The sequence below is a fragment of the Crotalus tigris genome, unplaced genomic scaffold (assembly GCF_016545835.1).
Source record: "Crotalus tigris isolate CLP2741 ecotype Arizona unplaced genomic scaffold, ASM1654583v1 scf7180000023617.9722795, whole genome shotgun sequence".
Lineage (NCBI taxonomy): Eukaryota > Metazoa > Chordata > Lepidosauria > Squamata > Viperidae > Crotalus > Crotalus tigris.
Window position 1 is genome coordinate 8,715,901 of NW_024100081.1, and position 22,578 is coordinate 8,738,478.

Here is a 22,578-nt window from a genome sequence, read left to right on the forward strand (position 1 = left end):
TCTCTCTCATCCCATCATGAGTTGGGCAGTTGGGACTATGGAACGTGCAAAGCAGCAGCACCAAAAAAGAACTGACAAAGAGAAGAATTAACTAAGTTAAAAATATTTGAAGAGTAGGATTATCATAATGTGGAAAAAGAGGCAAAAAGTTTTGGTATTTGGCAACTGTTGATAGAAGCTATTGTGCTTAGAAATGTTACCCCCTAAATCATAAATAAAATTTAGCATGGATGGCTGCATATTAAGGCCAAAGCAATTTGAGACATCTAAACACAACTGCTATACACATTGTGGCAACTTACCAGTTGATAAAATCTTGGCCTGTGAATATCAATTTTGTCAAAGTGTTCACAAGGTAATTGTTGGTTATGTTATTGCAATATTTTACGGGAAAATACTTGAAGAAAGGTAGTTCACTCAAGAGATGAACACGAGTTTATGTAAAAAATGAAGTGTATTTCAGAATATTTGAACATCAACATGCAGGTACAACATGGATAAAAATTATTGCACCTATATTATGTGGCAATTATTCAAGTTTCTAAAACAGTTCTATTCCACATCACCCTCTGCTTGTCAGACTTCAAGCTTGAAAACATAACTCAGCATGGAACTGTGTTGACATCCTCCAAAACAACCAAAATCAACACACAGTGTAAACACACACAGAGTTGTAAAATCATCTATTAGAAGTACAGCATTATCCTTCATGTCCATAAGACAGAGCTGGAGAAAGAATGTATCTTCCCCCCACAGGAAATAACAAAACAAAAAATTCCGAATCACATCTTAATTCAGTGCGAATGAGGAAAAAACCTCACAAGTCAATCCTCGTACCCTGTTGTATAGTGAGCATTCTTGTAGCATAACCATTACCACAAAACCTTAGGCATCGTTCCCCAGAAGTGGTTTTTTTTAGCAAGGCTAAAAGTCTAATATGTACACTAAATATCCTTCTGATGATTCTGTGAAGTATTGTCAAATACATCCGCTGGATATGAAAACTTTTAAGTTTGGCTGAGGAAAAAAAAGTGATCTGTAGATATTCAAACAAAGAGGAACTAGACAAACAGTGTATTAGGATGGCTATTTCATGTATCCTATGCCTAAAACAGAATTATTAAAATCATATTAATAAAACATGGAAATTTGGCCAACCAGGTCATCACCATATGGTTTAACTGGATCACAAATAGAGAGAATCTCTTTCTCTCAATAGTTTCTATTCATCCATTACATGCCACTTGCTGCAGGCTTGATTCTTCCAGGGCTTTTAAGATGTTGAATTTTACCCTCTGTGGCACTGTGATTGTCACAATTCCCTCCACCACCACTCCCTACCTGCTATGGGGCCTAAATGGAACTTCCTTTCTTTTTATCTCTAATGTTATTAATATAGATCCATAGCTGGAAAAGTAGTGGTGAAAGAAAAAGACTTCTACAGCTTTTAGAGGTTTCCTGGTTATAGTAAAAAAAGGCATATCAAAAGGTAATACCTAAGTGATAAGACATACAAATGCTAGCCTATATAGACTAAACTAGAGATGCAAATCCTTTGGCTGTTTTTGTGTATACTAATACTACAAAGTACACTATCTGACCCAGGCCTCAAATTAATATAGTGTAAATTGTAAATTGTTTGTTTACATTATTCAAGTTCTAAGTGGCTAAGTCATCAACTCATATTAGCAACAATCCCTTTTTTTTCTAAATATATTTGTCTATTAGAGAGCGGTGCAGCAAAGTGACAGGATTGTAAAACACAAAGGATAGTTAAAATGGCCTGAAGGACAGTGCATAAGGTTATATGCATAAGTGGCAGGATAGACCAGATAATCATATCTCATGAGATTGTTATGAGTAATATTATTGGAGAAATTCAGAAGCTTCAAGTTAATATATAAAAAAGTCAATGGATTTTTATAGCACTGCCATATACAGAGGGCATTTCTTCTTTTGCACACATTCAAGCACACATCATGCACTTAAGAGTGGTTAATGTTAAAAACAATACCAGCTTAAAAATAAATTGGTCCAAAAATAAAATCAAGGATAAAAAATTATGTACTAAATATTATTTGTGGGGGGGGGGGAGTACAAGAATACCTGAAATGTGATGATGAAGTTAATAAAGATTAAACAGAATGTTCCCAGTTAAAAAGTAAATACTGACTTGGAAAACAGAAATGGTGCAGAAAGAGAGTTGATATCTGCAATATGGCAGAATAATGAAGCTATATTATAATTAACTACAAGGTTTGCCCTTGAGAATTATTTCATACACCATGTGATCACGTCATCATATGTAGGCTTTCAGACTATAAAACTAGTTATTTTGTCTGTTCACACATACAGATATATTCTGTTACAAGAGACTATGAGTTAAATTCACAAGTATTTTGCAGGGGAGGGTTTAAATACCTTCTTTTGCCTTTAAACGATAATAAGTAATAATCTTGAAATGTTCTATTGCTCTACCGTATGCATATTATCAGTGCAGTGTTCTAGATTTAGCTGTATTTTTTTTTAAAAAAAAAAAGCACCAAACAATGCTGCAATCTCAAAAAGTATCAAAAGGATTCTAAGAAAGCATAGGCATTTTGGAAATGTCAGTAAATCAAGCAACTAAAATATAGTTCATTAGCATGATACTGGAGATTTTTCCTGAATAGTTACTCACTGAAGCTATAAAGGCTACTTTGCTTTTAGTGGTTTATCTCTGCCCTTCCCTGACCAATAAACACAGTACCTTCCTATCAGTTGTTCCCATCCAATTAGAACTTTCCTGCTGTTAACTCCTTCTGCTACCAAGCCACAAACTGCAGGTTAAGGTGGGATGGTCTCAGATGTTCAGTCTCCAGCAGTGTCTGTGCTCCGGAGCTGCTAAAACTAGGGAGCTGCTAATAACTTAGAGCTACAGTAATGGAAGTACCTTGTACCTCTTATTAAATATTTGCTTGCTCTGAGCAAAGTAATATTGGTAAGGCAACTAGCTTTAAAAATTCCCCAATGATGGAGTGTCATACTATTTTTAAGGCAATGAAAAAATGGATCAAAACCAAAATCCAAAATCTATTTTGATAGATTGCTCAGGCGAGCCCCTTTAAAAAAGATATTAATCACTGCATAAGCTAACAAAGCTTCCTCCACAGAAAGTTGTGAGAGATAACAACTATGTAAGAAAAAGGGTGTGCAGTGGCATTAAGAATTGTAGAAGAATCCATAAATTGTATTTCTTCATCCCTATCAACATAATGAAATTAAAGTCTGCAAATAAGGACAAACACTTGGAGCGAGTGTCAAAATGTACCTTTGTCGAGCAAGCAGCCTTATATGGTAAATAAAACACACTAACATTTTGAGGGGGGGGAGAAAAATGCTCAAAAGTTAATGCACAAGATGCTCCAAATTAAAAGGAAAAGGAGGGGTGATTTTGCTTTAAAGATACCCTGTAAAGAGGGATCAAATGGCAAATGCTGTGTACAAAAATAGAATTGCAATGAAAAAAGCGAGAATATGAAACACAAATCTACAAAAAAAGGTTTCTTGGTTTATATTTGAGTTCAACTAATGTTGTCTTTCTTTCTGAATGGAGCTGCTGCTATATTCTTTTTCACAGCATCAGCTTTTGACAACAAGACGCCTTTTGTTTGGGACTGACCTCCAGCCTCACTGATTTTTCCTGGCACTAGAGCAGTCTCCTTTTTTGAACTCAAACTATCATCTGGTCCAGAAGAAATCCTCATGTTCCAACTCCCATCTGCTTGATCTTCAAGTAGAGGTAGTTGCCATCTCTCTTCCAAAATTTCAGAAGCATCAGACATACCAGATTGTGATTTTTTTGGTGACTCCCAAGAAAGTGGACTTTCTGATGTAATGTGAGAATCACAAATTTTAACGAGACCACCTATATTTAATGTTTTGGTTGATTCTGGACCCAGGTCTTCCAGTAGTGTCTCCTTTAAGCCTTGTTTGGACAGGCTTTTATCTTTTCTATCTTTTTCTACTTTTCTTGAGCTGGAAATGTTCAATCCCATTGCACTTAATGTACTCCTTACACTTGTCAAATGAGCGGGACAAACTGTTTTTCCACTTTCAACTGAGGCATCGAGTATAAATGTTGTGCTGCCTGTAGGACAACTTAGATTTTTATCACTTGTGTGACTTTTGTGTTTTGAAATTCCCACTGCAGAAGACAAAACTTGCTCTTCGACTTTAGGAGACATTTGTTCAAAAGCTTTGCCAAAGTTTGTCAGATTGTCAATACTAGCATTCTCCTTCAAAGGCTGATGATATTCCCGATTCCGAGATGTGTCTTTGCAATCTATTTGGCTTACTAATGGAAGAGAGCTTGTGTTAGTTGTGCAAGAAGAAGAAGAAAGTGCTAACAAAGGCATTTTATCATGAAATAACAGATAGGTGGCTTCTTCAGAAGCGGATTCCTTTGTATTATTTTTGTCACCTGCTATTTCTGAGTAGTCACCTTGACCAAACTGTCGGAATCTTACTGGGAGGCACTTCATCTGCTCTGGACCATCTATACTTTTTTGGATAATCCGTATTTCCTTAGGATCATCAGCATCCTTAAAACAGGTGTCCTGTTGAACAACTTTCTTACCTTGTATTGATTCTGAGGCTGTCTTGCATTCTGATATTAACTGTATTGGTTCACAATCCTCAGGTTTTCCTGTAAAGGAAGCTATTGCACAAATTTCAGACAGGGACTCATTTATGTCAGTCACCAATGCCCTTTCCACATCTTTTTGTTGTGGTTGATTTACCTCACTCTGCACATTGCCCATTTTTGGTTCCTCCAGAAGAAAAGCATCATCTTCCATGCTATCTTTGCTTTCTAATCTGGAGCAAGGCTTCATCTCCTCAGTAAAAGGATTACAAAATTGGTGTTCTCTAATGAAGGGTGGCCTGTCCAATCTTTTCCCATCCTGACTATCTTCTGACCCTTCATCAGTTTCATCTTCAGAAGAATCTACTTCTGTAATGGCGTCCTGCTTCTGTAGAGATTCTCTTCTTTCCACCCTATCTTGTCGAATGGCCCCAAGTTTTCGGGAAGAAGGTTTTTGGAGTGTCCCTTTTTCTGCTGGCCCAGCTTTACCTCCAGATGTTTCATTTATTGATTCCTGCCAACTTTGGAGACCCGGATCTCTCTGAAGCATGTCTTTTTTGAATTCAGAATGGGAAATATCCAAGCTATGCTTACGTGTAGAGGGCAGCTTTTTTTCTGAGGAAGACAGGGAAGAGGTCAGTTTCTCAGCTGACTGGACTCTTTTCAGGAGTGGTGATCTTGGTGGTTCAGCGCTCTTCGGCCGTGAAATCTGCCGGGCCAGAGGCGGGGAGGAATGTAACTTTACAGGGAAAGACTGCATGATGCTTGAACTGCCAACTGAGTGCCCTGGCAAAGGCGAAGGGGAACGCTGAGGTGATGTAGATTGTGGAGTGGGTGAAGGCGTATGAGCTAGTGGTGAAAGAGGAATATTTCCAGCTGATTTACGTCTTGGAGATCGATATTGTCGTTGAAGTTTTGGTGCTAGTCCATGTAATGAACTGGGCCTGATATGCCCTGAACTAGCTGGAGAATTGGGAACACTGGAACCAGGCGAACTGCTCTGAGAAGAATTTCCACCAACTGTGAATACCAAAATAGGAGAATGGTAAAACACAAGCATTGTGAGGCTGAATTTAGAAAATGAAGACTAATGCAATCAAAACAATAAAGTGCAATCAACCATACTTTATCCCTCACAAATGCACTGTACTTCAGTATTATTTATTGGCAGTCTTTTGGAGGTCTCTCTTTTTTCTCACACTAAATATACTCTTTGAGAAATATACTCATTGGCAGCTGCATATTATAGCTCTTCTGCTTATTTATGTTCGTTATAAACTCCACAGTATATCCTAACCTTTGGGGTACAAAAGGACTTTTCCTCCAGGAAGCTCATTTGTAGAATTACTTATTCAGGTACATATTGTAATTTTAACTGTTAATGAATTCACTCACTCGCATACTGAGGAAGTTATATTGATAGTATTTATATAAAAAGTGAATAGGGTATTTAAAAAAGTAAAAAAAAAAGTATAGCAATTAAAAGTACAAGTTGCAAAAATCACCCTAAATAGTATCTCATGATATGTAACATTTTGTGTTTCTTGAATATCTCACACTAATAAATCCCTTGGAGCACCCTTCCTGCACTTGGCAACCAGCCTCACCTAGTTGCTTGGGCTATGTTTTCCTGGTATCTTAAAGATCCCACCACGAATGGTCAATTAGCTTGCAGCTGTCAAATTTGTTCATTTCTTGCTTAGAAATGAGAATTCGGATAGTTTATTCTCCCTCTACCTTCCAGTTTTAGAAAGCACATTACACGTTGAAAGTATTTGATTCAAGTCTTCCACCTTCTGTTCCTTTTTTTTACCTAAATGTGCAGGCTCAGGAGTAGAGCGGTAACCCTGTGTTGGAGAACGAGGAGAGAGATTGTGTGTAGGTGAGCCAGGAACACTTTCCCCAGATGACAGGGAACGGTTGAGGGAAGATAAACTTCTACTTGTGTGAAGCAGGGAGGCCTGCTTGGTAATTTTCCTGAATAATGAACTCTTCTTCTTACTGGAAAAATAAAAAATAAAGGTAATCACTAGCAAGAGAAACAGCCATATGAGGTCCATAAGGGGACATTAGTTTGTTATTTATATAAGTTGTAAATAAGAGTTATTTTTAATAAAATATCATCAATAATAAGAAACTGAGTAGAAAATGAAAGCACGTTAACGTTCAACTACAGTTCGAGGACCTCTGGATATAATCCATTCTTGATATTATGTAATTTTTGTAACTTATGACATTTATTTACCCATACTGACAATTATTATTATGAATGACTTCAATTTTACTAACCTTTCCTGCCCGTCTTTTGTTTTGCTCTTCTTGTTTCTTCTAGCCATTTTCGATTTATAACTGGCCTTCCGAGCGGGCCCCAATTTGATCGATGTGTTCTCAAAAGGTGTAGTGGATATGGACACTTTATTTCCACTCTGGTAGAAAGAAAACCACAGATTCTAATTTTTAAAATGCATTTCTTTATAGGATTTGCTACAGCCAGACATGATAGCAAGGGAATGTATCAGCTTGTAACTGAATGACTTAAATTCCTTTGATCTGGTCTTTTCCTTTCAAAATATATTTTGTCTTTAGCAAGTGCTACTAGAGGGATTTCTTGACTCAGACGTTTCTCACTGATTAAACATTGTTTTTTCTAACTGAATGACAGCTGAAGAGATTGTGAATGTAAAATGTTATTAATCCAATATAAACTTTGGATTAAGAGAATCAAGTCAAGAACCACCAGGAATTCTATCAAGCAGCATGCCTAACTTTAATACAACCTCCTGTTTTCATCTTTGGATTTCTTTCTTCTTCAAAAGAACTGAAGAATCACAAACTATCGTAGAACAAGATTCAAAATACCTGTTTCAACTACTTCCAAAGCAAGTATCTAGACAAGGCAACTGGCCAAAATGCACCTGCCTCAAAGTAATTCCCTTGCAGGTGTTCTGTTTATTAAATGAACACCATAACCCATGAAGAAATGGTGTGTTTACTTATCAATGGGCATTATTCAACAGGATATATTCCATAAAATATTCTAAACTGCTATTAACTGGCCATTATTATTTCCTATTATTTGTAAATGAATACACATTTTCCCAGAAAAGAATATTATTTGAAGACTAGAAAGTAACTGGCCCAAGGTCACCCAATTGGCTTTGTGCTAAGGTGGGATTAGAACTTACAGTCTCCCGATTTCTAGCCTGACACTTTAACTACTACACCAAACTGCCTCTCCCTTAAATAGCCTACTTGTTTAGCAATACTTTTACCCTTCTACTTAAACAACACTTGAAATCCCATACAAGAAAATCAGTAACATCTTGAAAATTCCCAAGAACTTTAAATAAATGAGTTAAATATGCCCTCAAGTCATGCTTGTCTCCTAGTGACTCCATCTTTCTAATTTTCTTGCTAAAAATATGTATTAACCAGCCACTGCCATTTTCTCATGGCCCTTTGTTTCCACATTTTTCAGACTAATCTGAAGCCAAGCCTGGCATTTCTTGATGGTTTGATCTTCTAATCTATGCAAGTAATAATCAGCACTGATCCTGCTTAGCTGCATGGTACAGACAATATTGGTTTGGGGCTGCCACCTGAAACCCCAGATTTAAAAGCTTTTGGAAAATTAAGTCGTTGCTTGGCACTGAAAATGCTTCCTTGATAGGTCCAAGGATGACTGACAGCATTTCATAATCAGAATATCCTTATGAAGAAGAAAGTGGAAGTACTCATATATCCATTAAAAATTCCCTGTATATACAGTCATATATAATTATACTGTGACAAGGTTTGATGAACTGTACTAGCTCCCAGCACCTCTAGATTTTCAGGAAGAAAAAGCTTTTCATGGCTTTGAATCACTAAATATCTAGAAATGCTAAGAGGTGGTCCCCTCATCAAGCCTTGGAATAATATATCATCATATTTCAGTTAGCAATCTAGCAACTGGTTTTTTATTGCAATTTCTAAATCTTCTTCAAAGAGCAAACATATTCATTACACTAATCTTTCTGGAGGTCACAAAAACACAATAATCTGCAACTGCAACATCAGGTAAGAAAAGGTATTCTGGGTAACCTGATCCTCCTATGGAAAAAACATTTTAAATACTTTGAAGTTATTGGAAACACTTTTTTTACTAAATATTTGAGCTGACACAAATCACTCCTGTTGTACATCAGGCATCAATTTTCAATCTTTACCTTCAGGACCAATTCTACCACTTCTGTATGAACCAATCCATGTACAGGCTCTCCATTCACATGAGTTATCAAGTCTCCTTCCCTTAGACCAGCCTCACTTGCTGGACCACCTTCTTCTACATGCTGTAATGACAGAGAACAAAGCTAAATAACAATAGCAATACATTAATAATCTGTTCGTATTAAAGCACATTCTAATTCCATACATCAGTGTTTCCCAAACTTGACAATTTTAAGGCATGAGGACTTCAACTCCCAGAATTCCACAGCCAGCAACGCTGGCTGTGGAATTCTGGGAGTTGAAGTCCGCATGCCTTAAAATTGTCAAGTTTGGGAAACACTGCCATACATTAACAACTACACCTCTGATTGTATTTAGGGCATTTCACATGCAAATAGTGTACTGCTGTTAGTGAGGTTTATCCTATTAACGTTCAAGAATTCTCTTGTGTTAGTAGTATAGAAATTTCAGAATCAACATGGATAAACAATTAAATACAACAATGACAAATAAGATAGTTTTGATTTCCAGATATAGTATGATGACCTGAAGACAGCTCTGCAAAAGTGAAGCTGACAACTGTGTTATGTTCTCACTTTTCTCTCTCTTCTATTCCTTTTTTCGTTTTCTTTCGTTTAGTTTATATTTGATTTTACTATTGTAATAAAAAAAATTCTTAAGAAAATTATATATAAAAATGACAAATAAGATACAGTAGTTCTGTTTGTTACATGGGGCTTATGTTTATTGGCAGCCATATCTTTGCATAATGCAATTTTTTGTCAAGGTCATAACATATAAGGGTCAGAAATCAATTTACTGAACTATTCTATTTTCTATTATGATTATATTGCTGCTAATTAGCTTCAAAGATCATTTTCTACTTAAATAAACCCTGAGTAATTTCTATAGGGAACTTGGAACCTAATTTTGCTTCTCTTCAATTGTGGAAATGGCATAACAGACAATATTCATTATGAGAAATAGTCCAGGCAAATAACCATATATTCATAAAGACAATAAACAATGCAAGATAAATTATAACACAGAGCTGAACTAAACTCGAAATCTTGATCAATTAACTGAGAAGACAGTAATACTTTTAGACAGACAGACAGACAGGCAATCTTTATTGTCATTTTTTACTATGGGCACAATGGCACACATTAAAAATGAAATTTAGTTGCAGATGTGTAAAAAAAAAGCCTAAGGATAAAGAGATCTGAAACAGACAGCCACTGTCAAGACAACTTAGAAGGAATTAAATATAATTAATCTACACATTTCAACTTTGCTATTTCCATGCATCAACTACATATATTTTCTTTTACAAAGGAAGTCATCATTCTAGAGGTAATTCTGGAAAAGACTGCTTAGTTATAAGCAAGATTTTTTATTAAGTTAAAGGTACTGCACATTGCTCTAATTTTCAAAGTAGGCTCTTACTAAATGACTGTATATCATGACATAAAAATCCAATAAGTCCAAGCATACCCAGACTATGTGATGCACTGAATAGATATCACTGTTCCCCATGTAGACTCTAATTGCACGAAGTGAAAAACCATAATTCTTCCCAGCTCGATGGATGATGATTGGTGGTTTGGGATTCATAACAGCAGGAGAATAGTCTCGGCTTGGAGATGAGTCTCTTGAAGATGGGTTGGAGGAGAGAGAATGAGGTGACATTGGACTAGCCAATGGCGAACAGGTATGGTGTTCTACATGAACATAGAAAATGCTTCCAAATTAGAAAACCTAGTTTTCAAAGGAAAATAAAACTCGCATTAATGTATCAAGGGGGAATTAAGCTTTTTTTGATTGCACAATCAGGAAAGCTGCATTTTATTTTTCTTCCTTATTGTGGAAAAAGACAACTTGTTATTTGATTATACCTAGTGCGATTCACTTGTAAATATATGCTCAAAAATAAAATATTTTAAACTATGAATTCCTTATTCAAATTTTTAAGGAATTATTAAAATGCACCAGGTTTAGTCTGTCATGAACCACAAACATGTATTCACAAAGAAGCTATAGGAGAGAAAATGAAACTGAACTGCAGATTGGATAAAACATTTTCCTAACTTTTAAAAGCAAACAATTAAGTGATGTGGCATATATTCTGTTTCTGCTTCTACCCCAAACTAAATTACAATATTGCAATATTCAAAATTTAGTTCTATAAATTATTGGACAAGATGCTATGTTTTATAAACTAGCACCTACATAAAAGATCTTTGTTCAGACACAAAGTAAATATACAAGACACATTTTAAAACAGAACTCAGGACTTCCTGCTCCTAATCCAGCACCTTACCCACTCAATTTCTTGATAGCATTCTTTATTGGACACTGTGGCAATTCAATGAATTGGAAGCTAAAAGCAAGGCAATACTGTGGTTGCTAGTTCCAGGACCAATTTCTGTGAATGACGAGAAGTTCAGCTTGGTCCCTGGCTTGGTCCCTGACTTGCCATGTCCTACAGAGACCGTATACTGGCTGCCAAATTGGGAGGTGGGTAGGTTCAGCAAGGATATTATTAATAAATTGAGAAAATATAAAGTTTTTGAAAACAATTATGGATTGGATGAAAATATTAAATTGAAAATTAATCAATATAAAACGGATTAGTGAATCCTATGTTCAGGAATTAGAGACTAGCTTATTCTGGGTAGGATCATCCTACTTCTAAAAGCACATGTATATAATCTGATGGTGCTCCTAGTCTATTTTATCAGTTGAGTGTAATAGTGCAGAATTGCTATTTTCCTCTCTAGCTTGTTCTTTAGCTAAGGCTGTTTTGAAAAGGGGATAGCCTTTCTAGAAAAATGCTTTGATAATTTTGCAATTAAATTAGTGTTAAATAATGCATTGCTGGGCTGTCTTTAACCAAAGGAGATTGCAGGTATAAGGTGGAATTATGAGGAGGCTGAGAACCCAAATATCTACCATTAATGAGCTATGCCAGTTATCTACCTGTTTAGCCAAATTAAACACATTAGCTTTTGATATATGAAGTCGTAAATAGCTTTAAATATCTTATGTGCTTAATGAAAAAAATACCACTCTGCAGACAGCCTTGAGATCTTTTGGGGAGGTAATTCTGAATTATTATTATTGTTGTTGTTGTTGTTGTTGTTGATCACTGCACAGTCAGCCAGATGTTCAGACTGGATTTGGCATTTTGTCTACCTATCGAGTCCTTACCAAGGACCTGGGATAGGCAGATGTGGATGTTTGATGTTACTACAGATATCGTCGCAGGATGAAGGCAGTTCCTAGTAAGGTTGCCTTTTGAAATTGACTAATGGCGAATTTGTCAATGCCAATGTGTCCAAGTGGTGCTCCAGTTGTTTTAGGATTGCACCCAAGGCGCCTATTACTATTGGTACTACCCTTGCTTGCTTTTGCCACAGTCTTTCTATTTCTATTTGTTATCTTCTCCAGTTTTTTCTCGTCTATTCTGCTGTCTCCAGGCACTTCCACGTCCACTATCCAGACTTTTTTGTCTTTCTTATCAACAATTGTTAAGTCCGGGGTGTTATGTTGCAGGTGCTTGTCTGTTTGAATTCTGAAGTCCCCGAGCAGTTTAATTTTATCATTTTCTATTATTATTGTTGTTGTTGTTGTTGTTGTTAAATAAAATCCAGGCTTTTGGAGTTCATAATAGGGCTTTCTTAGATGGCATCATCTTTCCTTAGGGACTAGAGTGGAGCCAGTACTGGTAATTTTATTGGCACCCAGCAGGAAGACATATCTATTGAGTCCCTAGGGATTGGGCGGCATATAAATTTTATTAATAAAATAAATAAATAAAAATAAAATAAATATCGGCAATGTCAACATAGTACTATATAAGTGGCTAATATGAACTTCACAATCCTTGGAAAAGATTTATAAAATAATTTGTAAAATCATAAATGGCATATCATTTATGACTTACCGTGTATGATTTCACAAATTATTTGATAAATCAATTATGAAATGATTTATCAAAACAAATTAGATTTAAAAGTTACAATGGACTAATCATAGCTATAATAAAACAATCACAGTGAAATCCCACTCCTTATTACATGACAGCACAAGCCTATCCATGGCAAAATATTATATTTGCATAGGTAGAATACTGTGGTTCCTGACAAACCCAGAAAAAGATGTAAAGTAGTGGTTATTGTCACATTTAGCTATAGTCTATTTTGTTTTGATTTTTTTTTTTTAAAGTCGTGAAACAGATAGGTTACCTGAGGGGATCAAGAGGGAGAGGGCAGTAGCTGATGCGGACTTGATCACTTTATTGACAGGCCGCGGTGAGGTCCGCTTTTCCCCGGAATCTCCTGAAAGTAGCCGGTGTCGAGCTCGCCGCACAGCCAGATCACTTGTAGCCTTGGGAATCATAAAGTCTGGACTTTCACTGCTGTTACTGCGAGTGTAATGATCGGAGACATCTATAATGCCCCCACCTACATTCCAACAACAACAACAACAACAAAAATAGGTCAGATCCATGTGGAATTTCTATTTGCCTCTCCTCCAAAAGTAGGTGTGTTGTATGGCCCACCAGTTTTGTTTTTTTTTTAAGTGATAAATTTAGAGCCACTTCAGCACTTTGGTCACTCCACTAGCTGTGGAAAAATTGAACAGCACTTCCGATATTTGCAGCCCACCAGGATGTTTACCTATCAATGAGGCCCTTTCCCCTCAACAAAGTTGCACCAGCCTGGTCTAAACTGACAGGCCAGATTATGCTCACAGGCCAAGAATTAGAGACAGTGCTGCCAGTCCCATATACCTGTAAACGTTCCACTGCTCATACTACTGACAGTTGAAGAAGGAGTTTTTAGTCCATCGTTATCACCCAGTTGGACTTCTCTTTTAACAGACTGCTCTGGAATTAGAGAAGGAAGACATTCCCGAGGTTGTGTCAGAGGCAAAGATGTCCCATCCAGCTGTTTCTTTTTCCCTTCTTCCTCAGCTGAAATGGCAAAGCGAGGCATTTCAAGAAACCCAGAACAATGCCGACGGACAGTTAAGGGTGGGCTGGAGTCACTCTCTGTATGAGAGGATTCGGACACCGAGATATGTTTCCGCAGTCTGAAAGAAAACAACAAAACACATTGCCATCACTCAGTTTGCACACAACAGGGTTTTAACCTAAATTCATTAATGGTGGTAATACTGAAATCAAGCAAAGGTAATTAAGTTGGATTAATAAATGAAGAAAGAAAGTAAGGACAAAGAAAAAAATCAGACTGAACTTAAATTTTATTTAACTATTTATTACATTTATATCTTGATTATTTTTTACAGTAGCGGTCCCCAACTTTTGCAGCTTGGCTGCCTGGCCAGGGAAGAGGGGAACTGGGCCGCATGAGCGGTGGGCCAGTATGCACGCGCACAGCCCTTGTGTGAGTGGCGAGCCAGCATGCACACACATAGCTCAACTTGTGTGAGTGGTAGCCGGTGCGACTGTCCACCAGTCCACTGCACACAGACACACACAAGTATCTACCAGTCCACCGCACATGTGTACAAGTGTCCGCCAGCCCACCATGCATGCGCATGAGTGCCCACCAACCCGCCACTCACACAAGTTGAGTTGCATGTGCATGCTCCGGCTAGCCACTCACACATCCCAATTTCAAATAGACCATGATCCATGGGTTGGGGACCCATTTTACAGGAAAGCTGCTTGTGAAGGGAAGTTTCCTTAATTAACAGCTCTATAAAATAGTCTATATGGAGAGTGAGTTATTTGTCCAAAGTCACCCAGTGAGCTCTGTGCCTTAGGGGAATCTAGTATTTGGGTCCTTGCTTAAGACACAGATGCTGTTGCAGATGCTCTTGCTTGAGCAAGATGGTCTCTATAAGTCCATAACTGAGAAATTAGAAATTCTAATTCTACGAATTAATCTTATCCCTGTCTCCCTCTTTTTCCATAAAGCCAAATTAAATGTTTTACTAAAATTGCATACTGAATTCTGATTTTACTGGGATTTAAGAAATCTCTAATTCCCTTGACGATGACCAATAGCATACTGGCTCTGGATGGAAAAATGAGTCTAAATGCCTTAAACACTTTTAAGATTCTTTCTGCAAACAATATAAAGAATTTTAGCTTGAAATATTATTAAACTACTGATCTTCTGAATTCTATTAAAGGAAGCATGTTCAATATAACAAATAATAGATTGCTGACATTTCATTTTTCTAAATTCTGCTGCACTGTGTCTTAAACGGCTGTATTTGTGCTGTACCAAGGTTGACCAACTATCTTGGACTTAGGATCACATTTGAATCCACCAGGCTAAGCTGGTGGAATGAAGTCCTGCAATGAAACCAGCAGATGCTGCACTATGACCCACGAATTTTAGATTTTTGTAAAGATTTTAATGAAGGTGAATTTTAATAGCAGAAGATATTATTTTTGTTTATTGTGATATAAATTATGGACTGCTTTATAGCATGTGAATTAAAATATATTGCTAAATGCACCTATTCATACATGGCTTTTTTTTCTCCCTCCAAAAAGTATCCCTTTCCCCAAAAGATAAGTAGAACAGTTAAAATATATTCACATAAACTCACATTTCAGGGGATCCAATCACCCAGCTGCGGTCTCGACTCTTCAAGCCCACAAAGCTATCATGTCTGTCATCCTTTTCTTCACTGAAGCTCCGTTTGGTGGGTGGTGGCGTTTTTCTCTCTTCATGGATGGAAAGACGTTCCATGCTGCTATATACCTACAGGTACAATGTAACTATTGATCAGCAAACTAAATTATTCAGAACTTAAATACTGAATTTGGATGTCTATGGAGATTCTCAGTCATCCAGGTCATGGCTGTCCCAAAGGTGCTTTTTAAAGAGGCAACTGGACTTTCTTGTTTTTATCTGAAGATGTTTCGCTTCTCATCCAAAAAGCGAGACGTCTTCAAAGAAGAAGAAAAAGGAAGAAAGTTCAGTTGCCTCTTGAAAAAGCACCTTTGGGACTGAATTTGGTTATGTCTTTTGATTAGCTACTGTTACTTATCTGTAATTGTATTCTCCGGAATTAAAGAAATCTGAGAATTTAAGACACATAAAACTGTATGCTTGTGAAGAGTGCTATTCAAACTATTCTAAAGTTTACAGAATTGTTTAAAGCACAGCAACCAATACCGCCCCCCTAGGTATAGTAAAATTAGGCACAGATGCCACTATATCCATTCAATTCCAAAAGACCAACATGGAGATTCTGAAGGAACACTTGAGTTATTTGAGACCAAGCATAATGGGATGGGGGGACAGTGTAGACTCACAGATGACCATTCAAAGAACCACCATTACAAATAAAACCACATTCTTTAAATGGACCTTGGAAGATTAGGAAGAAACATTGGTCCTGGAGGAATGAGGTTTAACAGTGGAAGCAAAGAGAGAAAACACAACTAACTTCCAAAGAATGAAGTGATGGTGTTTAGAGATTATTGGGGGGGGGAGGCAAAACAACGCCTTGATCCAAGAAAAGGGTTAAGACTGACTTCAGAAGGAAGGAAATATCTGGGCAAATGATTACCTTGACCCTATGAAAAATAAGAAAAGCAGGATCTCATTGTAAGGAACCTCTAAAGACCAACAACACCGCTGTTAGAAAGGTTATTTTCAATGGGAGACGATGCATTCGGAATGGTATCCTTGGCTCAAAAGATTTTGACATTAACACAGAGAGAACTGTTAGTGGACATGATAATTCAAAAGTTATACCCAAACAACTATTTCAAACTATTTGTACTCTCTTGAAGCAACACCTCCTCAGAAAAGGAAATCTGAATTTCCTCTTATATCTTACCTTCACAGCTTTCACTGATAATGGATGCTATTTAGATTTACAGAATTGTTGAGAGTCAGGCACTGTGCAAATTTAAATCATCATCACCATCTACATTCTTGCTCTTGCATTGACAAGAGCCTATCAAGTTAGCCTCTACTAGCCTAGGAATGTCCTGACCTTCTCTGACATGTGAAACAGAAATGGAGATATCTATTTCCACAAAAAATGATGGAATGTCACCACAGATGTTTAGTTGTTGGCAAGATGGAGAGGTACCTTTGATAAAGGTAAAAATCATAGAGTTTCCTCACGGGCAACAGAAAATTCAATCAGTCTCCCAAAGAGTTAACATTGTTCCCAGACGCTATTTGGAATACAGTAGAAACTTTGGGGAAACAAGCATGCTCCCAGACAGAGAACTGCAAACTAAAAGAACTATTTTGTGCACATTTAATAAATGTCTGCTGTGTAACCTTCACCAAGGCAAATAGGGCATAGTTTATACCCATCCAGGGGGAAACACGCAAAATGGAGTCCTTCTGATTGACAGTCAGATGCCTATAAGAAGACACTGATGGCCTGAGAACTGTTGGGAATCTTGAAGAAGAATCAACAGAAGAATTTGTTGTTGTTGTTGTTGTTAATTGCGAAGTCGTGTCCGACCCGTCGCGACCCCATGGACAATGTTCCTCCAGGTCTTCCTGTCCTCTACCATCTTCTGGAGTCCATTTAAATTCACACCTACTGCTTCAGTGACTCCATCCAGGATTGCCCTCAATCTTTCCCAATCATGAATCCTTCCTTCTCATTAGGTGGCCAAAGTACTTGAGTTTCAACTTCAGGATCTGGCCTTCTAAAGAGCAGATGGACTGATGTTGCAGTCCAACACTTCTCCATAAAAGGCCTCAAAGCCTTTCTTATGGTCCAACTTTCACAGTACATTGCAACTGGGAAAACCATGGCCTGGACTATACGCACTTTTGTTGGCAGGGTGATGTCTCTGCTCAGATTTGCCATAGCAGGAGCAAGCGTCTTTTAATTTCTTGGCTGCAGTCCCCATCTGAGGTGATCTTTGAGCCCAGAAAAATAAAATCTGTCACTACCTCCATTTCTTCCCCATCTATTTGCCAGGAATTGAGAGGGCCGGATGCCATGATTTTGGTTTTCTTAATGTTGAGTTTCAACAGAAAAATAAATAAAATAAATTGAATTAGGAAGGAAAAATCATTTCTATTAAGCAAAATCTCAGGGATGAATGTGCTAACACTATAAAAAAATAAAAAGTAGGAATTTGATGGATCTTTCAGGAGCAGAGCTTTTATTAACAATACTGTATGCTTTAAGAAATTCAAAATGGAGCTCTGTGCAAACACTTAACCCATATAGGCATGAAAAAGAATAAAAAGATAATGGAACCCCAAACCTTCTCAGAGTGAACAATACTAATATATTTTATTTATATTTATTTCTACATACATACACACACATATACCACACACATACATAATTAAATATGTAATAATTTATTGGATTAAAAATATATTTTCTTATACTGGTGCTCCCTAGAATTCTTTTTAAAACAGCTCAAACAACATTTGAAACAGACATTTTGGAAAGCAATACTTTATCTGTTTAATGCTGAAAATAAGTCAGCTGGTAACATTTCAAGATCCATAGTTAATCTACTTCCCCACCAAAATCCCACAGTAATAAGCCTAACCCAAAGAGGTATTTCAAAGAGAAATTATACCCCCAACTGACCACTGTGCGTTTTTAATCATGCCTCAGTGTTTTACACTGAGATTTTAAATCACCAAAGAGTTAATTGGAAGGAGAAAAGAAATTCATGTTTCTAGGACTGAACTCAACTGAGAATCTAATTTGCATATCAAACTGATGAAAATATCATTATAAAAAATTCACAACATCACAGGGTAGTTATTAATAAATTATCTGGCCCAATTGTCAGACAAGACTTTCAAATGAGCCTTCCATGCCACCCACTTTGAATACAGTATTATTCTTCAAAGTGTAAAATATAAGCATGGTAGCATCACATCCCTTAAAGATACTGGTTTAGTTTCCACTTTATTCTCTTTGCTTCCTCACAAAACTCCTTTCCAGTTAATATCAATCTTAATTTTCTCACAATATTCTTTAAGTCTGTAAAGCATCTACTAACACATATATATATAACAAAAGAAAAATAGTCTGTGTGTGTGTGTGTGTGTGTGTAAATAATTTCAGTTGCATCTGCAGTTTCTAATGGTAATCAAAGAGAGTATGCCGCTTAAATTACTGAATGCAAGGAATACTTATTAAACTGAATTTCAAAATTTGTGTTCCATGAACAAGTCACATATATCTTCTATGTTATCAAATACATATTTAGAATCTTTCATAATATCTTGATATCAATGTTCATTTTCTATTTTAAGATTGCTGAAAACCAAACTCTGCAAAGATATGACATCATAAAAATTCAAAATATCCCATGGTACCCTTGTGAATTTGGGTCTATGACGACTCACTGCAGCCAGATGGGAGTGACTGGGTAGGTGTGGCCATCTGAGGGCTGCCAGGTGGGCGTGGTGAGTGGGCGTGGCTGGGTCGATGCGAAGGATTAGGTGCAGCCCATTCGGGACGGATGACTTGGGGGCAGATGAGTGGGCGTGGCCAAGTAGATGCAATCACGACGATGTGGCTGGCAAGGGGGCGCTGGGTAGGCGTGGCCAAGTTTGGAAGTGGCAAATTTGAAAGGCAAAGGGTGGGTCTCCCCCTTCCCCTTTAAAGAAATGCTCCTTTTTTCTTGCTGCTTCCTGAGCAGAAATTGCTATCTCTGGCAGGGAAGGGAGGGGTTGGATTCCCCCCCCTCTGCAATTTGGTTATCTCTGTTATCCCCCCCTCCTTTTGTTGATCTCCCTCCTTCTCCTCCATTTCCACCCTCCCCTTCCCCATTTCTGTGGATTTGACCAAACAGAGAATGATGAATCCCTTCTTTGCTTCAATGAGATATCTGGATTTATAACTCTGAAGAAATGTAGAAGTTGCATCCAGTGCTGATCATCCTCACATGCTCCATGTAGTGAACCAGCCCCCCCAAACATAACAGAGAAATCTCTGCTCAGAAAGCAGCAAGAAAAAATGCTCCATTTCACCAAATTGTGTGTGTGTGTGGGGGGGGGAATCCGGCCCCTCCCTTCCCTGCCAGAGATAGATTCAATCTCTGCTCAGGAAAGAGCATTTCTCTAAAGGGGGAGGGGAAACCCACCCTTTGCCTTTCAAATTTTTCTGCTTCCCTGCTTCCTATTTGCCAGCATGTCCCTGGGTGATTTTTGTTTTGGTGGGGTGCCAAGTTGGCTCCATCTCCAGCTGCCCACAGCAACTTGTTCTGCGTCTATTTGGCCACACCTACTCACCGCCCCCTAGCCAGCCACACCGATGTGATTGCATCCACTTGGCCATGCCCACTCATCCGCCCTGAGTCATCCGCCCCAAATGGGCTGCATCTAATCCTTCGTGTCAATCCAGTCACGCCCACTCACCCACGCCCACCTGTTGGCAGTCAGATGGCCACGCCAACTCAGTCACACCGACCTGGCTGCAGTGAGTCCTCCCATTCCCTGTGAATTTGATGTAGTGCTCCAGAACACAATTGTGGGGAGTTTGGGAAGTGTGGCGTATATAACTGTGGCATATAACTTGTGACACAAGTCCTTTCCATAAAGAGCCCACTATTATACATATTGGTAACCTACTTTTGAAAAGTTGAGCTTCCAGCATACTATAGAGAGTTTTTCAAATTGTTTTCATCAGAATTTTCAAAATCCATTTATTCAGGAACACCTCATACCTTGCTAAATCTAGGTGAACATGAGGAAAACTGTCTAATTTTCATATGATCATCATCATTTGTGTCTTCCTCCTCCTCAGAATCTAAGTGTTGATATCGCTCAGTACGAGCTGCAAACAAGAAAACAGATTTGAGCTCAAGTATTTGTACAAGGAGAAAGCCTACCATATTAGTATTTTCTGCACTTAGAAGCAAATGTAGTGCAGGAAGGTGCATAGGTGGCTGCCATAGTATGGCATGATCATGCCAGGGTGTTGCTGCTATGGAGGGTGGGAGGATGCACAGGCACACAGGCATGTGCAGTGGGTGCAAGCAGGCACACACTACAGAGTACAAGATCCTGGGGAGAAGTACAAGATCCTCAGGAGAAAGAGCAGCAGGTGTGAGAGCAAGTTACCGGAATTATTTGAAACTATCCCTGCCAGCTTCCCCCTTAACTTGCTTGTGGGAAGCTGGCAGGGAAGGTTTCAAATGGTGATCATGTGACCACAGGATGCTGCAAACATTGTTAAATGCAAGCCAATTACCAAGCATCCCGATCGTGATCAGATAACTTCAGATCACGTAATGCCAGAACTTCAAGGACTAGTTGTAAGTACCACTCATTCAGTGCTGTTATAACTTTTAACAGTTGCTGAACAAGTCATTATTAACCAAAGGCTACCTGATTAGTTATAAAAGCTTCATGAGGTTGTTTAACTCAGTATGATCTGCTGAATAAAGCAAATCAAGCCAAACAGAATATAGATAGTCCTCAATTTACGACCACAATTTAGCCCAAAATTTATATTGCTAAATAAGACACTTGTTAAGTGAATTTTGCCCCTTTTATGACTTTTCTTGTCACAGTTGTTAAGTGAATCACTGCAGTTGTTAAGTTAGTATCCTGGTTCTTAGGTGATTCTGGCTTCCCCATTGACTTCGCTTGTCAGGTCACAAAAGTTGATCACATGACCCTGGGACACTGCAACAGTCATAAATATGAACCAATTGCCAAGCAACTGAATTTTGATCACATGATCATGAGGATTCTGCAATGGTTGTAAGTATGAAAAACGATCATAAGTCACTTTTTTCAGTGCCGTTGTAACTTTGAACAGTCACTAAGAACTGTTGTAAATCAAGGACTACCGGTAAATTGTTTTCTGAATTCACATTAGCTAAGGAAAAGGAGAACAATGTATAGATCCCTCTAAATGGAGGCTATATACTGGACTGTGGGTTTTATCATTTATCATCCTTCAACACTATCCATATTGACTACAGCCAGTAGGAAATGTTCTTTAGCAAAATTCTTGACTTAAATTTAAACCTAGCCACCCATCTCCTATAGCAAACAATATTGAAGAGTGGGATGGGAGAGAGAGAGAGAAAAAAAGAAAGAGAAAGAGAAAAAGAGAAAGAGAATATATCATCTTCTTTGCACAGGATTCAAGCATATGTACGAAATCTATCTGCACAGAGCAAGCTCTCTACTTAAAAAATTTAGCCCCATATTGCTATTTAGTTCCCAGATACAATTAATCTTTTAACATGGGATAGCTAAAGGAACAATTAGAATTATATATGGCTAAATGGACACTATGAAATTTAAATCTGTTTTAGGTCCATTTTCAAAAATAGGCTTGTACGTTTCTTATATTTATGAAAACATAAACAAAATGCTAAAATAATTATAATCTCTGATCATTTTTCCTTACTGTCAAAATAACTAGTATCATCTTCTGACTCTAATTGTGGGATAAATTCTGCTTTTTGCCGTAGTAATCCATTCCAATCTAAGTCTTTGAAGAAACTGTGTTGTTTCACTTCAAAAGCACTACCTGTAATGACAACAGTTGTGAGGAGTTCTTCATATAGTAGCAAGTACAGTTCATCTAAAATCTGAACAAAAATCAGAGCTCAGTAGAGACATGTTACACTCACTTTCTTCTACAAAATAATGACAAGAGATAAATTGGTGATGTTGTAATAATGACCATAAATTCAAAGACATCTGAATTACTTAACCATAAAGGAAGGAATAAAGGAATTTTGCATGCAGATATATCCAATTTTTAAATTGTAAGTTAGTTTT

The 22,578-nt window shown here is 37.6% G+C and overlaps 1 protein-coding gene across 12 annotated transcripts in view; it reads right to left on the minus strand.

Moving 5' to 3' along the window:
• Positions 1-435: 435 nt before the first annotated feature.
• The window catches only part of MAST2 (microtubule associated serine/threonine kinase 2), a 139,480-nt gene continuing 117,337 nt past the window's right edge, over positions 436-22,578 (minus strand). For 11 of the 12 annotated variants that reach the window (XM_039319745.1, XM_039319738.1, XM_039319735.1 and 8 more), the window contains 10 exons: positions 22,202-22,324; positions 20,502-20,611; positions 15,425-15,579; positions 13,629-13,930; positions 13,081-13,299; positions 10,328-10,554; positions 8,833-8,955; positions 6,914-7,050; positions 6,438-6,625; positions 436-5,644 (listed from right to left, as the gene is read on the minus strand). In XM_039319745.1, the coding sequence (XP_039175679.1) occupies positions 3,564-5,644; positions 6,438-6,625; positions 6,914-7,050; positions 8,833-8,955; positions 10,328-10,554; positions 13,081-13,299; positions 13,629-13,930; positions 15,425-15,579; positions 20,502-20,611; positions 22,202-22,324 (3,665 nt within the window). In that variant the 3' untranslated portion in view covers positions 436-3,563. The remainder of the gene's footprint in view (positions 5,645-6,437; positions 6,626-6,913; positions 7,051-8,832; positions 8,956-10,327; positions 10,555-13,080; positions 13,300-13,628; positions 13,931-15,424; positions 15,580-20,501; positions 20,612-22,201; positions 22,325-22,578) is intronic. The other variant, XM_039319740.1, reaches the window with a different exon arrangement.